This window comes from Ictalurus furcatus, chromosome 9 (genome assembly GCF_023375685.1).
Source record: "Ictalurus furcatus strain D&B chromosome 9, Billie_1.0, whole genome shotgun sequence".
Lineage (NCBI taxonomy): Eukaryota > Metazoa > Chordata > Actinopteri > Siluriformes > Ictaluridae > Ictalurus > Ictalurus furcatus.
This window is the reverse complement of record NC_071263.1, coordinates 23996907-24018036: the sequence shown is the minus strand read 5'-3', so window position 1 is coordinate 24018036 and position 21130 is coordinate 23996907. Positions and strand designations below refer to the sequence as shown.

General features: G+C 38.1%; 1 protein-coding gene across 1 annotated transcript in view; it reads left to right on the top strand.

Annotated features, from left to right (window-relative positions):
* The window catches only part of alk (ALK receptor tyrosine kinase), a 226464-nt gene that overhangs the window by 192497 nt on the left and 12837 nt on the right, over positions 1-21130 (top strand). Inside the window, exons 10-22 of the mRNA XM_053632582.1 lie at positions 6278-6440; positions 6682-6829; positions 7662-7772; positions 8104-8245; positions 10949-11119; positions 11260-11358; positions 11449-11604; positions 13189-13305; positions 15681-15867; positions 16316-16406; positions 16557-16621; positions 16711-16840; positions 17001-17098. Of these exons, the coding sequence (XP_053488557.1) occupies positions 6278-6440; positions 6682-6829; positions 7662-7772; positions 8104-8245; positions 10949-11119; positions 11260-11358; positions 11449-11604; positions 13189-13305; positions 15681-15867; positions 16316-16406; positions 16557-16621; positions 16711-16840; positions 17001-17098 (1678 nt within the window). The remainder of the gene's footprint in view (positions 1-6277; positions 6441-6681; positions 6830-7661; positions 7773-8103; positions 8246-10948; positions 11120-11259; positions 11359-11448; positions 11605-13188; positions 13306-15680; positions 15868-16315; positions 16407-16556; positions 16622-16710; positions 16841-17000; positions 17099-21130) is intronic.

The following is a 21130-nucleotide window of genomic DNA, read 5'->3' as shown; positions in this document are numbered from 1 at the left end:
ACATTTTTCTTTTAAAAGGTCACCTGAGGTCTGGGAAAAAATGAGTGAAAGTCACCTCCATCATATGCTAGACAGATTTATCCCCATATACTGTATAGTTTGAAGGTGTCCCTTAGATTCATTTTGTTCCTGGTTAGTGGAGCTGAATGGAAGCACCATGCCACACATTATTTTTTTTATATCTCTGTGCGTCAGATCATTCTATTTATTCTGATTTATAGACTTTAGGCAAGAATTTACTCTCATCCAAGTAACTGCATTAATTAGTATTTTTGGCAAGGACCCAGGTGATGTTTGTGACATGGCTCCCACGCAATCGCAGCCTTAATAAATCTGCATGGGATCCTAATCGGCAATTCGTTAAGACCCATTATCGGAAGGCGGCTCAATCAGATACAGTCCCCTGTGGCACAATGTGTTTATGGCAGCCTGCCCAACTAAAAGTGCTTACTAGTTTGATAGGTCACTCGAATAAGAAATGATTCGAGTTGCTTTTGCTATTTGTGGATGGAGATCCTGAAATTCAAGAAATGCCTATGTTCTGTATATGTAATAGTAGGTTAATTTCCTGTTGGGAGTACAGTCAGGGTAAGCTGTTACTAAAATGAATGCTATGACAGCTGCAATATTTTCACCCGTGGTAGTTAGATTTGCATGAGCTCATTTAAAAACATTTCTTCAGTGTACTATTGTAGCATATCATACTCAGAGAGAGGGGATCCATACACAGAGACTCTTTAATATACAATCCAGACATACAAAATGAAAACGAAGTCGGTAAACAGGAAGTCGCCTGAACAAGAAATATCACAGTGCAAACAAGCCAAAGCATTATCCAAAGAACAAACCATGAAAATGGGCAAAGCAAGCACAGCATAAACAATCAGGGGAATACCCAGGCTTAGAACTTACACTACCCATATATTTGGCAATTAATTGATGTTCTTTGCATTTTTATTTACTCAAGCAATGGTTCTCAGGACTCCAAGTTGTTTGTGAAGAACATGCAGAGGGTCTGTGGTGGAAATCACAAACCCATCTTTATCAAAACTATTATGTTTAGCTTTTAGTTCTCATAGTTATTAGCCTGTTTGATTTGTTTACTTGATTAGTTTAATCTATACCTCAACAGCTCAGAAACTCAGTTATTATAAGTAATATTAATAATGTCAACTTGAACCTAATGTGTCCAGAATAAAAAGCTGTATGGCTCTAATAAATAGATAAATAGGCAAAATATCATTGCACACATTTAAATAATGTTCATGAAAGAAAATTGTACTGATCCAAGGCACTCTGAAAGAGTTGTGTAAAATGCTTGCTTATTTTTGCATTCTTTTTTATTTATTTATTTATTTATTTATTTATTTATATTTAGGGGATCTTGCAAATAGAAAAGTCTCCAGTGTTTAATTAACGCCCACATTGTTCACCTACAGTGTTAAAGCCCATCTGCACACAGATGAGCACTGTGATTGTTAATGCAATGCTGGGTATTTTGCTGTGTAGGTGGTTAGTTTGAAACATTAATGAAATTTTCTATTTTGAAAGAGGGCACACTGTGATCTCATGATGTATAACAGACTGCAATGTAAATTCAAACTGTCAAAAAGACAATCATGCTGTCAAATGATGCGAATAGCTCATTTCTATAGCTGAATTTTAACATAAATAATGAGTAAACTTTTGGAGAGTGCTTCATTTCACACACCTACAGTATGTCTCTACACAGCAACAGTCTGTTTTTTCAGACTCTTTCCATTTCCTCAGTTGATTTCGTTTTACTGCAGAAACTGAGCTGAACTCTGGATGCTGCTTTGTGCTGAATGAGAACAGAGGACAGTGTAGGGTACTCTCATCTAGACAGGGTTTTTTTTTTTCAGCCTTTGTCTGCTTGATTACTTTGATGGTGGAAAAAAAAATGGGCACATCACTAACCTTGTGATGTTCTGTGCTCTCTGTGACCCAGGTCTAAACCAAGCACTTTTTAACAATGGACGATTGAGATGAAAACCATGTTCTGTGGCTTGTTTTTTATGAGAATGACTCCATTTCTGTGGCTCCAGGAAGTTGCTCTTCTCACCTGAACTTTACTTCTGACAATTACTGACATCCTCTTGGTTGTTGTTGTTGTTGTTGTGTGTCAGTCAAGGTTATAGATCAGGCATCATAAACTGGCAGACCACAGTCTGGAAGCTAAGTATTTCCAAAGCATAGAATATTTGAGGAAATGCTTGAAAAACAATCCTCTAGCAGTGTCGACCAGGGTATGAAAAAAAAAAAAAAACCTGCGGTACTTCAGCAACTCTAGTTTTCTAAATATGACCATGCTCAGCTTCTTCAGCAGAACCTTCTCTGTTGTAGTTCAACACATGCATTTGTGAAAATTATTTAGTTCATTGGATGGCTCATCAGGCAGAACAGAAAACAGAAACAGAAAATTAGGTCAGAAAAGGTAGAGTTTAGTAAATTTTTTAATTTCATTTGCTCTTTCTGCACTAATTTGCGATATAATGATGTGGCTTGTTAAAAAAAAAAAGCCATTTATGAAAAATGAATGTTTAAGACAATTGTACAGGGAAGCATGCATTTATTTTCAAAATATATGTGTCTGTTCTGTTTAGTACAGTGGCTCCTAAGTGCGAAACATTAAAAACCAAAACTACAACCAGTCCCTCCAGGATTTTGTGATTTTGCAATCATAGAATTTAATGCAAAATCATGCAAACTACATAATATTAGGAGGATCTTAATATTAGGAGGATTTTTCAAAATTACTGCAGATATTCCACGGATTTAGGCCAAGACACATCATGTGACACCCATCACAACGCACATTCAGCCAAAGCCCACTTCGATTCACCTGTGTCGAAAATGAGTACAGCTCAAAGGTCTCATTTATCAACAAACATCACTGTGAAAAATGCAAAACAATTTCATGCAATTGCAGCTTCGCCAATTCAAGTGGTTTTCCACAAAAATAAAAGCACATAAAACCATCACAAATTTAGAAAAACGCAACAGCAAAATCAAGCATTTTTGGCTGCGACAATCACAAAAAAAAAACCCCTCAAAATCCTGTACGAACTGTATAACAGCAAATCAGAAAATTATGGTGGCCCACTAGTGCACAATACAATAAAATTTAAAAAGCAAAGATAAGTTAACAACACAACAGAATCAAGCTGCAACACAACAGCGTCAAGCCGCGACACAACAGAATCAAACCGCAATACAGTGGAAATGCTCCTGACTACTAGGAGGCATATTGTTTCATGAATTGACCCATTCATTGACCCATTATCAGTCACAATATCAAATTGTTCAGTAAAAGTATTTTGTTGGCATAAAATCAATGACATACATTAACTTACACAGAGAATCTCTTGTCATGTCCCAAGGTTTGCTTCCCATGATTCCTTGGTCACTGCAAAACAAAACATGACAATTTTAAGCTGTCTTATTCAGAGCCATGACATAATCATTAACGGTTAAGCATTAAAAGGTAAAAATAGTTGTCACTATTCAGTAATGTGAGTTGCTTCTCCGTACATTTGTAAGCAAGAAATTTTATGTAGCTGGAACTTTAGAGAGAGGCTTGTGTGTTTGTTTTAGACCTGGGTGAAAGAGTTATTTAGTAGCCTGGTCCTGTAGCTTGTAGCTTGAATACCAGCAGATTTTTATGTGTCAACAGTTTTGTGCACTCGAAAAAAACAACCTGGCTTTCTTACCTTTTTAGTAACAGTGCCAGAGTAGTGACCTGTATTCAGCCATTCTGTCTCTCCCACACAGCCTTGAGTCCTTTTGTAGGCAGGGCAGAATCACAAGTTATGTGGAATCATGTATCTTATATCCCTCAGGTTGTACACAGAATATAAAAAAGTAGAACTTTTGTTATTTGATAAGGTCTGCTGCACTTATGCTGTGGTTTTTTTGTGCCTTGCAAAAATGTCAATGCCCTCTATACGTGTGTGTGTGTGTGTGTGAGAGAGAGAGGGGGGGAGGGGGGATTAGTATACCCATCAGCAGCATTCAATCTTATTGAAATGTCTGGGTGCCATAGGTGTCACTTATTAATAGAAACTAAATAATGCAGACCCATAGGTGTTTCCTTCTATGTCATGTTGTGTTGGGTTAGAGAGAGAGAGATAGACAGTGAGAGAGAGATGAAAGAGTCAAAGTTTCATTTGCAAAGTTTGTGAGTAATTGAGAAATGGGACATGTCAGTTATCGCTGGAAGAGCAAAATGAGAAATGAGATCTGTTGTGTGTGCAGTATGAGGTAAAAGCTTGTTATTTATGAAGCAAAGAGTGTCTGATCATTAATTTTGCTATAGAAATTACATTTAGTGCACTAAACATTTCAAAGAGTAAACTAAAGGATTTGATAAAATTTTAGCTTAGTTACGAGCTTTTAAAAGATAGATTTTATACATTTATTTAAATCATACTGAAATCCAAAAGTGTTATGACTATTTATGAATATATACAAGAAACAGAAAAAGGTAAGTAGGTCAGCTATGGAATATGTAAGGAATAAAACTCAACGGCGCATGCTGTTATAGGAAAATAATCAGTGTTGGGTTGGTGTGAAGCAGCGACACTGGAGGGAGGCTTTGTTCAAGAGGGCAACGCTGATGGGCTTCATTGTATAGAAATGTTTTTGTTTTGGTTTTTTTTTTCTCCACATGAACAAAAAAAAAACTCCAAAAATGAATTTAGTTAAATGTAGCTCCACTTCATCTCCAAGATGTGCTGTTCTTTCTCAAGTTATGTTCTCTGTCACTCAGAGTAATACCAGACCATATAAAGAAGCTTTCATTAACAGCACATTTGTTCTCCAGGACTTGCTTCATAAATGACACCTGACCAAACTCCTGCTGCTACACACCACTAGAATAATCACATGTTCAAATGTACATGTAAAATCAAACTGTACTGTATATCACTGCAAAAATGTCACCGTCTGCTTACACTTAGTTTTAAAAAAAAAAGATTAAGAGGAGCTAATTTCATTGGGTATCACATAAGTGTGCATAGCCACACTCCCTTTTTCCCTCAAATTAGTACCATCCATGCAAACAACCTTTTATATATATATATATATATATATATATATATATATATATATATATATATATATATATATATTTCATAACCTGTTTTTTTAAGATGCCTCAAGAATAAAGTCAATAGCTGTTCATTGGGGGATAGAGACTGAGAAATGCAAAAAATAAATAAATCACTAAATAGCTTAATTTATTAATCTTCAGAACCCGCTTTATCTTGCTCGAGGTCATGGTTGGCAAAAAGTTCTAAAATGAAAAATGACAAACACTAGGATTCATATGCGTGGTCTGACAATGAGGTGGAATTACTTAAGGTTACACTTGGGTCGTAATCAAAATATCTTTTTGCAGTGCGGTTTGTATTGCCGGAGTAGTGGATTCTGAGCAAACATGTTATTAAATGAGAAATTATAGACCACCAGCCATGATAAATGGAGTCCTATCATGCTCAAAATACGCGTAACAAAAAGGGTGATTTTGAAATATTGTTTTCAAAATTATCCACGTACGTGTGAATGTGGCGCACATGATTTGGCAACTTATTTTTCTGGTTGTATCATGATGATGAAAATAGTGGCCATTGTACATTGTAGTATAATGGTAAATCTACTAGGCTTAGTGCTGTAGTTTAGATGCAGCAGTGCTTCTTTGTCTCATAAAATGAGCAAATGCAGCTCCTCTTGGCTGACTTTCTAAGAACTTGATTCCAAGTCCAGACTGTAGCTCAGAGCAGTGCCACTGTGCCCATCTGACAAGAGTAATCTCCTGGCTAATGGCAAATGCGGAAAATGCTGTCAGGCCTCCACGTGGGCCATTACGGCCCTAATGAGGAATAATGTCCAGCCGTTGTCTGTGGCACTTTTGTAAGACATTGGAAATGTTCAAAGGGTGGACATCTACATCTGTTTTTTTTTTTTTTTTAATGGGTGATAGTATCAAGACTCAGAGTCTCTACCCCCTGCAACATAATTGAAATTTTAGAAGCCAGACACCAAAACCATATGGCATTTACTCCACTTCTCAGATCCTCTCCTTTCACTCATCTCTATCAGATAAGTGGGCACCATATAAGCGCTTCATCTTAGGTGGACTAGGCATGTCACAGCTCAGTCACTTTTTATGATAAGAGATGTTTGAAATCTAACTGAAATATAATTTATATAAACGATTTGATTGTGAATGTGTTTGTGGGTATATGTGTGTTTGCAGCCAAGTGGTTATTCCACACCTGTGGGGCTACAGGGCCAATTGGTCCTACTCCTTCTCTGTGTAGCAGTTCCTACCGTAAAAGCAATGTGAATGTGACCGTGGGGACAAAGGGAGCACTCAAGGGCATCCAGATGTGGAGGGTTCCTGAAACTGGATTATACAGGTATGTATTACTGGGAAAAATCCTAACTTCCCCATACAGGAATATAAATCAGTGGTCTGATGACCAATCACACACCAAACTTCCTATCTTCATACTTAATTGTTTAGTAATTTTAACAGAGTTTTGTGGTTGTTGTTGTTTTGAGCTATTTTGTGATCTGTCTTTTGAGACTTGGCATGTACAGTATGTTTTTACTTTGGGATTTGACTTGGCATGTCTGTCTTTACTTTGGGACTTATAGGATCACGGCTTATGGTGCGGCAGGTGGTCGCAGTGTTCTCAACATGTTCAGATCACATGGAGTCTATATTGCTGGAGATTTTAGGCTTCACAAAGATGATATGCTGTACATCCTGGTGGGACAGCAGGGAGAAGACGCCTGTCCTAGAGTGAGTAATGTTCTTTTATATTTACATGAATCTTCATTAAACTAGTATAGTTATGTTTGTAGTATAGACTGGTCCGGTATAGCGAATAGTACAGTACAGTATCACATTGTGGAGTAAAATACAGTATCCCAGTGTGGAATACAGTAAAGTAGCCTAGTGTAGAGTATAGTACTGTAGGCCAGTATAGAATTTAGTACTGTAGCCTAGTATAGAGTACAGTGCAGTAGGCCACTGTAGAGTTTAGTAAAGTAGTTCAGTGTAGAGAACAGTACAGTATTCCAGTGTACTGTAGAGTACAGTGCATTGGGCCAGTGTAGAGTACAGTACAGTATCCCAGTACAGTATCCCAGTACACTGTACTGTACTCTACACTGTTGTCCAGTGTAGAGTACAGTACAGTATTCCAGTGTAGAGTACAGTGCATTTGGGCCAGTGTAGAGTACAGTACAGTATCCCAGTACAGAGTACAATACTGTTGTCCAGTGTAGAGTACAGTACAGTATTCCAGTGTAGAGTACAGTACAGTAGTAGCCCAGTGTATAGTACAGTACAGTAGTAGCCCAGTGTATAGTACAGTAAAGTATCCCAGTACAGAGTACAATACTGTTGTCCAGTGTAGAGTACAGTACAGTATTCCAGTGTAGAGTACAGTGCAGTGGGCCAGTGTAGATTACAGTAAAGTATTCCAGGGTAGAGTATAGTATTTGTGGCCCAGTGTAGCTAGGTATAGATATTAAACCAGTCATCTATTAGTTTGAGAGCATTACAATTAAAAAGGCTTAGTGACAGTTAGATATGAAATAATTACCTGCTCTGCTCTGCTCTCATGTAGACTGAGGAGCCTCGGCAGAAGATCTGTCTTGAGCAGAAAGGCCCTCCAGACAGCAAGAGCATGTTGAAGGGAGGAGGTGGAGGAGGAGGGGGTGCTACCTACATCTTTAAAGTAAGACTTCCATTTTATTTCAGAAACAAAATGGATGGATCACTTGGTAGACACACAAATTAGTAAATCAGAATATGAGTGTATGATGAATATGATGTTTCCACACAAGAATGTCTTCTTTGTACATTATTTTTTACTTTTGTTGTGATATCTTACGCATACGTCACTGGCTTACCAATACTGATATTAGTTAAAACTGGATTGGTCTATTTTTGTGAATTTGTCAAGTGTCATTGGATACATTTGCAACCCGGAAAGGTTAACTGATCATTGATCCAGGCTGGAGTTTCTGAATAATGAACTCAAAAACTGCACGGCTGTATGCTTTCAGGTGGAGAAGTCAGTTTATATTCCTCTGCTAATTGCTGCTGGAGGTGGGGGTCGAGGTTACAACGGCCATTCAGAGAGCTCGATGGAGCTGATGGACCATGGTTTCAGTGTTCCTGGTCTTAATGGCATGTCAGGAGCAGCAGGTGAGGCTACATCAGAAATGCCATCATTGGACTTTTTGGTTTGAATCTACATACTGTCTATGCCACTAATAGACAGCTTTCTGTTAATATCTATGCCCCAGTCTTTGCCACATTCCATAAATAGTTCTAGGAGTGGAAAAAAGAAAAGATAAAAAAAATATGACTTTACAGATGCTCAACACTGTTTCCTGTTGATCGATAGTACTTACTGAATACTAAAGCAGTTTTAGCTCAAGAACCTGGAGAGTCTAGACAAGAAAATATTGGTTCTTGGATGAGATGTTTGAGCTGTGGTCCCTGTTGTGGTGAGGATTTTAGGATGTTCATTTCAGAATGTAAGGGTTTGCAATTGGAGCAACAAAATATAGACAGTGTGTGACAGCATGTGTTCAGTTTTTGAGTATTTTCTGTCTGCGCACATGCATTTGAGAGTGTGTCTGTGTCTGTGTATGTCTGTTTGTGCATGCATATGGTCTCTCCCTTGGTCCTCTTTTGCTGCGTGCGCTGTATGACTTCTATCAGAGCCTTGCCTTTCAAAGGCCAGCTCCCCCATTGTGTTCTATTTACTGCTGCTGGGAGTCAGCACAAGAGGCCAGGGCATGGCCCGTTCACAATCCCTCTTCTTCTTCTTCTTCTTCTTCTTCTTCTTCTTCTTTCGCTGCTCCCTTGCAGACATTTATTTCTAGTTTCTGCCCTGCCACATGAGGTATGCGTAGAAGATGTAGAGGCTGATATTTCAGTTGTGTTAAGGCTTATGTAAGCCACTATTTCTGGCTGTGGATTTATATGTTGTATACCATAGTCTCAATCCATGCTCAGACAGGAATTCACAGTCAGGTAATTCACAAAAACTGCTAGAAATGACGAACAACACTATGATGGTTGTCAAATGTTATGAGGTGATTTCATAGCCATAACTAATGCTGTCCCAAGCATTGTTTGATATGTTCATTTTTGTCCACACCACAACAAAAGTTCAATCTGTTTTAAAAAATGTTTTATATAATATCTCTTGGCAGAAACTGAAGTAAAATGCTTTTAAAATATCAGTTTAGCCATATCCATGCTGCTCACAATAAATTATATAACATGATTCCTCTATGATATATGTAGAAACAGGATCTGAGCAGCTATAAATTAACACCATGGACAAGTTTCTTTTCCTGTGTTTCATGTTTGCATGACACACTGTGATATCATCAGATTATTGTATCATGAATTTATTTACAGTCACCTACAATTATGTGAGTGTGAGGCTTTATGCCAGCATTAGCTGTCATCATAATGGCCAATTTAATCAGCCTGCAGGATTACACTGTCTGCTTTGCTTTACTTTTTCTCCAAATGGGCTCACAACTCGACTTTAAAATAATACTAAAGCCAGGGTGGATATAAACATGATTTTAAAAGTTACCAAGTTACATCCATGGCTGATTTGCATATTACACATAATAATTACAATTTAAATTACAACCTTAATTCATTTACAATTTGCAATGTTCAAAGTAAATTAATACATAAGAACATCTTGGAAAAGCTTTCTGAATATACTTTCAGGGCTTTCCCTAGGCTTTCAGAGGGCTTAAGTGCTGTCGGGGTTCTGGGGGCATGGTGGTGGTTGTTTTTTTAATTATTCATTCTTTATTCTAAGAAAAATTGTTCTAAGGAAATTTTAAGTTATTTTAAGTTTTTCATCTTGTTTTCAAGTATTATCCTTAGCATATTTGTCAAAAATTCATTTCACCAAGTAACTGATGAGATGAGGTACATGTGGACTTGCATCATAGTTTGTGACTGGTTCTCACACTACACTGTAGGAACAGGAGAGAAAACTATTTCTGTCAGAGACAATGCTCTCTACTGCACTTTGGAATATATATATATATATATATATATATATATATATATATATATATAATTATTATTATTATTATTATTATTATTATTATTATTAGTTAAAAGCACCACATTTCATAAAACATCCAAATTATGACATTTGTCTGCCTGATTGCACAAGCTTTGCATTTACACCTTTGTTGTTATGATTAATCAAAATCTGGATATGATCTTGATGCATTACTAGTAAAACATCCAAATTAGAATGGGATCAGGCATACAGAATCAACACTGACCACAATTACTGTTGACTTCATATTTATATTTTGAGCTGTCTGGCAAGCCTTAGATCTACCCTGCTGTCTGTGGTCTTGTTTACGACTCTCCATGTGCTAGTCTAAAGTTGACAGGAAGTTGGGGGGAGGGGGTGAAACAGGGCAGGCCTGCCTCGTGGAATAATTTTGTTGTATTTTCTTGGTAAGAAAAAAAAAGCAATGGTGTGTGTGTGGAAGCTGAAGGAAGGTGGGAGTTGAGAAAATCTGACACAGTCGGAATCATCAGTATGTGCAGTGCTTCCAGACATTCAGTGAAATGCATGAACCATAACACTCACTGTGTCAAAGCATCTTCTCTTAGACATGATGGTGAGAGAAAATGAAAAAGCTAATTCTGAAGTGGGAAAGCAAAGGGTCTGAAAAGTAATAGGACTATTCTAGAAGCTGACAAGGTGTAGAAGAGTAGACCTGCTCATTGCAAATTCTCAGGCAGACAAGAAGTCACTGTCCAGTTCTGTGACAAGTAAGCAGATAAATAAACAAGTTTCAGGCACCCTTCTTTCTAAAACCCATTCCCCTCTTTGTTCTTCAGGTGGAGGTGGAGGTTGGAATGATAGCGCACCTGTTTCTCGGGGTGGGAGACCCCTCAATTTGGGAGGTCAGGGAGGAGCTCCATGCCATACAATGGGCTGGAAGACTAATGGCGGCTTCGGAGGAGGTGGAGGAGCTTGCACTAGTGGGGGTGGAGGAGGTGGCTATAGAGGTTCGACATCATTTCCTGGAGGCTTTATGTCACGCAATGCACACCTGAACTGCTTTGCAGTGTGCTATATCTTGCTGTGTCACTTTGAACCTATTACATCACATTGCATCAGAGCTGTTTTGCTCCTCTGTGGTATGTAGGTGGCAGCACTTCAGTAGACAATGACCCTGAGCAGGATGGAGAGGACGGATCCTCCTTTATGAGCCCAGATGGAAAGATATTCATGGATGCACTTAAAGGTAACACATTCAGTGTGGTGTCTCCAGGCATGTGAGGTCTTACATCATTTTGGTGTCTAACATTCTAGCCATATGTTGTGTTGATGTCAGGCATGGAGGGCGATGGTGAGGTGATCATCAAACCAGTGCAGAACTGCAGTCACTGCGAGTCAGGAGAGTGCTATGAGACATTGGAGGGAACAGAGTGTTACTGCGACAATGATCTTGTACTTGCCTCAGACAATGTCTCCTGTATCAATTCTACAGGTAAAAAAGAAAATTAAAAAAATCACATAAAATTGGCCTTTTACTTTTCTGTCTTTGATTTTATGATAAAATTGGATGTAACAAGCTTCAATGTTCATATTATGTATTTTGTTATATAGAGAGTGTAGGTATGTCTGATTCCTTTTAAATTCTGTCCAGAATTGTATTTGCTTTGAATGGTTAATCCTAAAGCAGCAATTAATAATTTCATATAATAGCAAATATATACACATCCCCCAGAGTCTATATCTATTATATTTGGCTGATATTGCTTGAGTATAAGAAGTACAGCTCATTGCTGGTAATCCCACAACATTAATAAAGCTATACTTCATATAGATATAGACATTTGCTTCCATGATTTTGAGCTTTATTATTCTTGACAATGAAACTCTCTCTGAAATTGACCTGCCCATCTGTAGTCTCACTGACATCTGTTGGCTTTAATAATGTAATACTATTCCTAGACTATAACAAAAAAAAGGAAGTGATCAGTCAGTGATGCATTAGATACAGCCTGGTAAATGATACATGGCCATCTAGTAATAATGTAGCACATATGATGAGGAAAATTGATGGTACATGAGTTAAATAGGAAATAGATAAATAACTAAATGTACTGGAATCAATAAAAAAAAAGGAAGAGGAAGAAACGGGGACAATCAAAAAATGTACATCACATGATAAATGGGGAGAGAAGCACAAAGAACTTTCATTTAAATATGAAATTAAAATAGAATTTGAAATAATCCAAAAATGAAAAATATGAACTATAAAATCATAAAAGTATTTTATTTCTGACTCACTCCTCAATCAGAAGTCTTCAATACATTTTTAAACTCATTCGATAGTCTTAATGACTTTTGTCATTTGATGATTTGAGATTCAGACACAGAAACTACAGTAAATATCTACTTGGATGTAATATAACTGTAGCACAAATATTTTCTTAGTATTATAAAGTTTTGATTAAAAATTGAAGACACAGTGACTTAGTGGTTAGCATGTTTGCCTTGCACCTTCGGGGTTGGGGGTTCTAATCCCACCTCTGGAGTTTGCCTGTTTTCCCTGTGCTTTGGAGGCTTACTCTGGGTACGCTGGTTTCCTCCCTCAGTCCAAAGACATTCATTGTAGGTTGATTGGCATTTCCAAATTGTCTGTGGTGTGTGTGCCCTGCGATGGGATAGCACCCCATCCAAAGTGTCCCCTGCCTTGTGCACTAAGTTCCCTGCTATAGGCTGCAGGTTCCCCATGACCCTGTGCACGGGATGGAAGATGGATGGATGGATTAGAAATTTGATAGATTATTTGAAATCACAGGAAAATATGCTATAAATGACCCATTTTTAATGATTCCATTCCCCTCATTGGACGACAAGATTTACCAAAGTTTTAGGAAAACATTTTACAGAAATTTGGACCTTAAACATGCCAATGTCCTTTCATTGCCATTTGAATGTGTAAATATTCATAAAATATAGATAGCTTGATAGACAGTTGGGTAGCACAGTGGTGCAGCAGAGGCTAAAGTGGCTCTAGACCAACCATGTGTGTATGTGTGTGTGTGTGTGTGTGTGTGTGTAGTTTCAGATACATCGGTGCTCCTTCAGCCCTCTCTCTCTCACCTGGCATTGGGGCTCTCTGTAGGAACCTCAGCACTCATTGCAGCTCTGTTGCTAGCAGTGTCTGGAGTGATGATCAGTAAGTTGCAATCTAATTCAATTCAGTTTGTTTGTATAGTGCTGTTATCTGTAGACAAAGCTGTTTACAGAAATCTGGGTTTCAATCTACCAGAGGTGACAGTGACTTCCTGAAAAACATCCTGAGACAGAATGAAGAAGATATCCTCTTCTGAGTAAACACTGGATTGTAGGGTTATGTAAATTATTTTTACATTATATATGTAAAAAAGACAAATATTGTGAAAAAAAAAATCAAGATATTTAAAATGTTATAGCAGTTTTTGGTTAACTCCAAGTCTCTAGAGAATCCAGGTGAGATTATTCACTGTGGCAGGAAGGTGAATCACAAGTGCAAATGACTGTTCACTGAATAATCAGCAAGAATAGCTTGTCAGGAAGGTTAAATCTGCATTTTCTTAATTTGAATGATGACTGGTACAAAAATCATGTAATGTAAAAATGAGTTTTACATGTTTCCTAAATGTCACTTGAATGTAGGATGCATACTCAGAGTTTTTGTGATGCATGACAAAGGTTTTAAAGCTTTTTATTGCAGAAGTCATGGAAATCTTGAATCTCAGGATGCACTTGAAATAGCAAATGGATATCCAGGGGCTCAAGCTTCAGAACTTCAGAAGGATCATCTTCTTTTTCATCTTCTATAAGTACAAATATGTGCAGTGTCTGAGGATATCTAAGAAAACAAAAAAAACATTTCAGTTCTGAACTAGGAGGATACATAAATGTCCAAGAAGGAAGCGGATAAATAGCACACTCGGATATTCACACATATACACGCGGACAAAATCACTAACAAGCCCAAAAAATAAAAATGATTGCACATGGCATCTCTGCACAAGCTCTTGTTTTTAATGAGTGCAGCTGTGTGTCAGGTGGATCTGCACTAATGGCCTCTCTCGCACTGCATCATATTGGTGTGTGTATGTGTGCAGATGTGTGTTTCAGCACAGCCTTATCACACATTCACACACATTGAGCCATCACACCAGACATCACATCCACCAGCGCTGTCCACACGGCGAAGAGTAGCGATCAGCCATTGATGAATGAAACAGAGTGATGACGGATGGCCAGTTAGCCGTCCTCTGACAAGCCTCGTCCATTACGAAACTGTGAATAAATCCGTTTTGCAGCTAGCGCTAATGTGTTTACAGCTGAGGGTCAGGGCCACCAAGCTTCCAGTATGTGGATGAATGTGAAGGTGTGCACACACAATGCTTGCATCTTTTTGTTTACACATTTGTGTCAAGGTGTTTACAAGTCTGTATAGTTTTGTACATTAGTTATGCTAATGTATCTGTCTTCCCCTGTCTTTCATTTAAGTTGCTATTTTTAATATTGGCAACAGTATATGTGGCCTTACATGAGCTATTCAAATAATATATCACACACTTTTACATGCATTTACATGGCAGATGTTTTTATCCAAAATGACTTACAGCTGAGCTGAGCTGAGCAGTTGGGAATTAGAGCTTATGTGTCCAGTAGAGGTTATCTGGCAGACATGAAATCTCGAATTATCACCTCGGAACCATAACCACTAAGCCATCAAGTACCCACATGGTCCACTTAAAACCAACCATAAATAATTGTTGTATGCCATTTTAGTTTTTTTGCTCAAAAGTGGTCCAGCTGTAAGTTTTGATCCGTGTCATTTGAGATATAAGTTTCTTTTTTCTAAAGGCAGATGCCTTAGTAATCTCACTGGGCAGCAGTATCACTTTTATTCATTTATGCATCTTCAGTAACTGCTTTATCACGGTCAGGGTCATGGAGCCTACACCAGGAAGACTGGAATAAACCCTGGATGTGACACCAGTCCATTTCAGGACACTATGCACACCTAGGGGCAGTTTAGCATAGACAATCCACCTACCTGAATGATTTGACAAGATAGGAGGAAACTTGAGAACCTGGAGGACATGAGGAGAACATGCTAAACTTGGCACCAAGACAGTAGCCCAAGGTCTGATTGAACCCCAAGCCCAGGAGCTGTGGGGCAGTATTATTTTAATACTGTAAAACCACAACCAGATTATGGTTTGAATATTATAGTCATAGAACTCTGGACTGGAAACCAACATTGTTGGATTGCCAACCTAGAGAAGGGTATGAGTGATGTCTTATTAGGTCAGAATAAGGAACCCTATTGGGTGGCTGCTTACCTTTTGGACCTCTCTTTATCTCTGGAGTGTGCAAATGCTGCCCAGGAATACAACCTACCTACAGTATAAAGATACCTTCTGATTAGATAACACTTGTCAAACATGACTTGGGGCTGTGGTCTGCAAATTTTGATGATTTGTCTGCACCTTTCCAGGCCAATGACTGGCCATCACTCACTTGCTATCTTGGGATTGTTTGTGTGTACAGTGTACAGGCGCAAGCACACTGAGCTGCAGTCCATTCAGCTGGAGCTTCAGAGTCCAGACTGCAAGCTGAGTAAGCTGAGAGCATCAACCATCATGACTGATTACAACCCCAACTACTGCTTCGCTGGAAAGACGGCCTCTGTTAATGACCTTAAGGAAGTACCGCGCCGTAACATTTCGCTCACAAGGTCAGCTAACATTGAACTTGTGTACAGTCCAACAACATGCTTCCTTTATATTAACCACTTTGCAAGGAAGTTAAGGTGGGCCTTCTCAACATAAATAGATATATAGCCTGTGGCTTGTAGTAGCTAGAAGAAAATCAGTTCATTCATAGGTGCGGGGTAAGATGGATGCAAGAAAGTGCAAGGAAATAAATGGTAAGGCCTGTCTTTGGCAGTTGAGGATTAAAATCCTTGCCCAAGGGATCTTTGGTAGTTTCTGAGATTCCAGTCACTAGTTTTGAATTTTTAACAAGTGAGCTCTTAAGGTTTGGTTGTTATAGAAACATAGTTGATGTTTAGCTAACATTTATTTGATTTTTTTATTTATTCAAATATTGTTTATACAAGTGCCACTGTAAATCTGGTAGAATCCAACTATATAGAAAAGCTGTAATGCATATGGTGTGTGTAGGGGTTTGGGTCATGGAGCCTTTGGAGAGGTCTATGAGGGTCTGGCTGTAGGAATACCAGGAGAACCCAGTCCCATGCAGGTAGCTGTGAAGGTAAGCTTGCATTATATGCAAAACTCTACTCTTCCTTTTCAAAATATTTTCTACAATACTCATTTATGTAGAACTGAAAGACACTGCGTGAAAGACAGTGGGTGGTAGTATTCTGAGGTGATTTCCGTTGGCATTTGTGTTTCTAATCAGACACTTCCTGAGGTGTGCTCTGAGCAGGATGAACTAGACTTTCTGATGGAAGCACTCATAATCAGGTAAGCATACTCTCAAAAACACACATATGTGTCCAAATACACACAATATTCCTTTTCTATGTTTTCTTGAACCCCATTTCCTTTGGCAGTAAATTCAGCCATCAGAACATTGTCCGGTGTATAGGAGTGAGTTTACAGGCTCTTCCTCGATTCATTTTGCTGGAGCTGATGGCTGGAGGAGACCTCAAAACATTTCTTAGGGAGACTAGACCCAGGCTGGTGAGCACACATACAAACACACACTTGTAGCCCCTACTTGGTTGGTTAGTCTTATCCTTAATTATGCCATATGTTTTTATGCGAGTCTTACTGCTAGACCATCTGTTAAGTTTCCCTGTTTTCTTTTTTGCTTCAAAATTTATTTATTTTTCCTTCTTAGGAGCATCCTTCCAGTCTGACTATGGTGGACCTTCTGAACATTGCCAGAGATATAGCACGTGGCTGCCAGTACCTAGAAGAGAATCAGTTCATTCACAGGTATAACACACACTCACACACGCTGCCAGTCCATGTCTAGCAGATGGCTTCTTTGTTACTTCATAGACTCAGCAAATGTGTTCCTCTCAGTCACCTTTATTCTCTCAGCATGAGACGGTCCTTTCTAGCTGATGCAGAAGTTCCACTTCATCTCCACACCCTTGCTCAAGGGACCGTGACAAACGAGTCCAATTAGAGCTCATTTACACTACATGTACAGTCAAATCATTAATCTGGCTAATGTGGAGGAGAAGTGAGACACAAACAGCTTTATTTACAGACTTATTTCAACCACTGCTCTGCCATCACCGTGCCTACATTCACACGTGTGGAGTCCATAGAGATTTACAGACTGTATATGCTGTACAAGTTTTTGTTTCTCAATAACAGTGCATTTGAAAATTGACAATACATTTTTCTACTGCACCAACTGTGCTGAGAATGATTATTGAGGTGACAAAAGTTGACAGCAGAATGAAAGACAGCAAATTTAATAAACCAAACATGTGGTAGGTGCTGTGGCTTAGTGGTTAGCACGTTTGCATCACACCTCTGGGGCTGGGGGTTTGAGTCCCACTCTGCCCTGTGTGTGCAGAACTTGCATGTTTTCCCCATGTTTTGGGGGTTTCCTCTCCCAGTCCAAAAACATGCACTGCAGGTTGATTGGCATTTAAAAAAAATTGTCCATAGTGTGTGAATGTATGTGCGATTGTGCCTTGCTCTCCAGGTTGCCCCCACTCCTTGTGACCTGAGTTCACTGGGAAAGGCTCCAGCCTCCCCCACGACCCTGTGTAGGATAAGTGGTATGGAAAATATACCAAAAAGGTATACACCAGTGGGGGATCAGAAGGTGTGAATTGTTTTTATATGTCTGCAGCATTGAGTAGTGCTGGCTGAATGGCAAATCACTGGTTTATATTAATGTACTAATTTTAAGCATCATCTATTTCTATAACAATTAATTCTCAGGGACTGGCCTAACAACAAACATATTTTAAAATGTTCGTTAACAAAAATTACTATGATCATTGATAAATTGCTATGGTTAATATTTAATATTTATGTAAGGAGAACATTTTATTTAACATTTATAGAAGGAGTCTCCAGTGTCAGCATGTAACAGTCAAATGTAAAATATTAATAATAATATTATTTATTTAAAAAAAAACAAACAACTTAAATACTATTTTTTTAAATGGTCTTTAAATATTCTCGATAAGAGAGAGAAAGAAAAGAGAGAGAGAGAGAGAGAGAGAGAGAGAGAGAGAGATGAATGTTGGTGATTGGATATACTGTTTATAGCTGCTATAATGTAAGTGATGGGAAGGATAACTTGTTTCCTGTCATTGATTATTTTCCTATAATAGTATACCATGTCACCTGTTGCTTATGATGTATTATTTACATATAGAACATTTGTTTAATTAAAACTATCAGTATACACTTGGATAGCAACTATGGATAATATTACTTCAATTTTTGTGGAAAAAGTGTATGATAGAGCATGAAAATACAGTATTATTCCACTGCCACACTATCACATTTAATTTTTCACAAATTTTCAAAGCCTTGCTTTACTAGTATAATCCTTATGAAAATTACTGAATTTTGCAGTTCATTTCTTGAGGCTGTCATCATTTCATCATTCAGGTGACTGGTTTTTGCTTGCTTATTTGCTGATGAGATTAGCTCAGCATGAGTACAGCTCATCTGAATGAGTAATTAAAAATAAATAAAAATCCCATCATAGTTCCCTTCACCTTCACACTAATTAAAGTAGAAAAGTATAAACTCTTAAATTGACTTAGTAGGCCTAATAAAGCAAAAGTACAAGATTCACAAAATAAAAATCTGCCTCAAATTACACACTGATTGTAGTGCCTTTTTCCACCAAGGAATGTGGAAGACATTCGCTAAGCCTATCAACAGTTTTATTCCTAATCTCTCAAATGTTAGTAAGCATCATTGTAACTCCAGCAATACAGACTAGCTGAATGCCAATAGCAAGCAAACATTTGAGAGATTAGGAATTACTGTAGCTAAAACTAACTACAGATGTTTAATCTCTCAAACGTTAGCTAGCATGATCATAACTCTTACAAACTACCTGAATCCCAATGGCTAGCTAATATTTGAATCATTAGGAATTAGCTAAGGCTAACTAACAGCAGGTTTGTTCCTCTCAAATGTTAGCTATTCAGCATGCTAATATCGCTGATGATACAAACTAGCTGAATTCCCATAGGTAGCTAACATTTGAGTGATAAGGAATTATCTAAGGCTAACTAACAGCAGATTTCTAATCTCTCAAATGTTAGCTAGCATGATAATAACTCTAGTGATGCAGACTAGCTGAATGCCAATAACTAGCTAACATTTGAAAGATTAGGAATTAACTAAGGCTAGCTAATATCAGCTTTATGTTTAATCTCTCAATTGTTAGCTATCTGCAAATATATGATTATAGAGCAATGTACAGTTAGAGAATGCAGTGAGTAGAAGATAACGATCTTTCTTTTGCAATGTAGTAAGAAATAGCAGAGATGGAAACTTGAGTCTGCGACTTGGACTCGAGCCGCACTTAAGTTGCAAAAAAAAAAAAAAAAATGACTTGTGACTTGACTTGGACACTTGAACAACTGACTCGAGGCTTGATTTGGACTTGAAGACAGAGACTCCTGAAAAACCAAATAAAAAGTTATTTTGGTTTGGCATTCCTGATTACATTCTCTCTTTACTATCCCACATGACAGCATCAAACACCACATTTTTCTATTCAGTCCTCATGCATTCATTCCCTACCAATATGTGCTGCAGCACAACAATTCATCTCTATACACACCAAACCAGCATTACTATATACATGCATGACGCATCTGAAGGCACGTGTTCATCCAGAGCCATATCACCCTGCAGCTCTCGCCTGGTTTCCCACTGAAGCTAAGTTGAGTCTATCCAGTACCTGACCACTCACCCTGTGGTATGTGTGGGTCCTAATGCCCCAGTATAGTGACTGGTACTCTATACTGTAAAAACAGCATCGTCTTTCGGATGAGACATTAAACCGAGGTCCTGAATCTCTGTGGCCATTAAAAATCCCAGGACATTTCTCGTAAAAGAATGAATTGGCTACATCACTCTCCTCTCCACCAATAGCTGATGTTTGGTAGGTGTTCTGGCGCACTATGGCTGTTGTCGCATCATCCAGGTTGATGCTACACACTGATGGTGATGAAGAGTTCCCCCCATACAATGTAAAGCGCTTTGAGTGCATAGAAAAGCGTTATATGAATCTAAGGAATTATTATTATTTATTCATAAGCTACATTATTAAGTTACACAGCTGTCAGGGGCTTGCTTGCTGTACATTTTCAAGATGTAGAAATGTTTCCATGTGCCATGCCCCCCCCATATTAGCAACAAAATGCATATATATATTGCATCTATATTGCATCTATATTGCATCTATACATGGGGGTTTTGTTACCGCCAGCGCTCACTGGAAGACTACCTTACCCATCGTTGCTTGAGAACTAAGCAAACTATGGCAACTCAAATAGCTCAAAATACACAGCACGTTTATTTTCTTGTGGTGACAGTCTCTGCGTTCCAAATGGTATAAATCATGCTCCAAAAGGACTTTGAAGGGAGAGTAATCAAGCTAGTCATGCTGTAAGATTGCTTCAAACTGAATTTCCAATAAAAATGACTTTAAGTTCCTAGTGAGCATTATTAATAGTTTGAAAGTAATAGTTTTTTGATTGTGTATAAAAATTTAATGAAGGATTTAAGTAAAACATTGTGTGCTTTATTATACAATTTTGAATAAATGAACAAGACTTTCTGTATAAGTAATTAGTTTTAATATTTCAAAATTGAAATATTAAAACTATTAGGCTCATACACTGTTCATTACAATAACCAACTTAAAGAACTATTATTAAAAATAGAACAAAGACTTGAGACTTGACTTGGACTCCACCTCAGAGACTTGAGACTTGACTTGGACTTGAACCTCAGGGACTTGTGAAC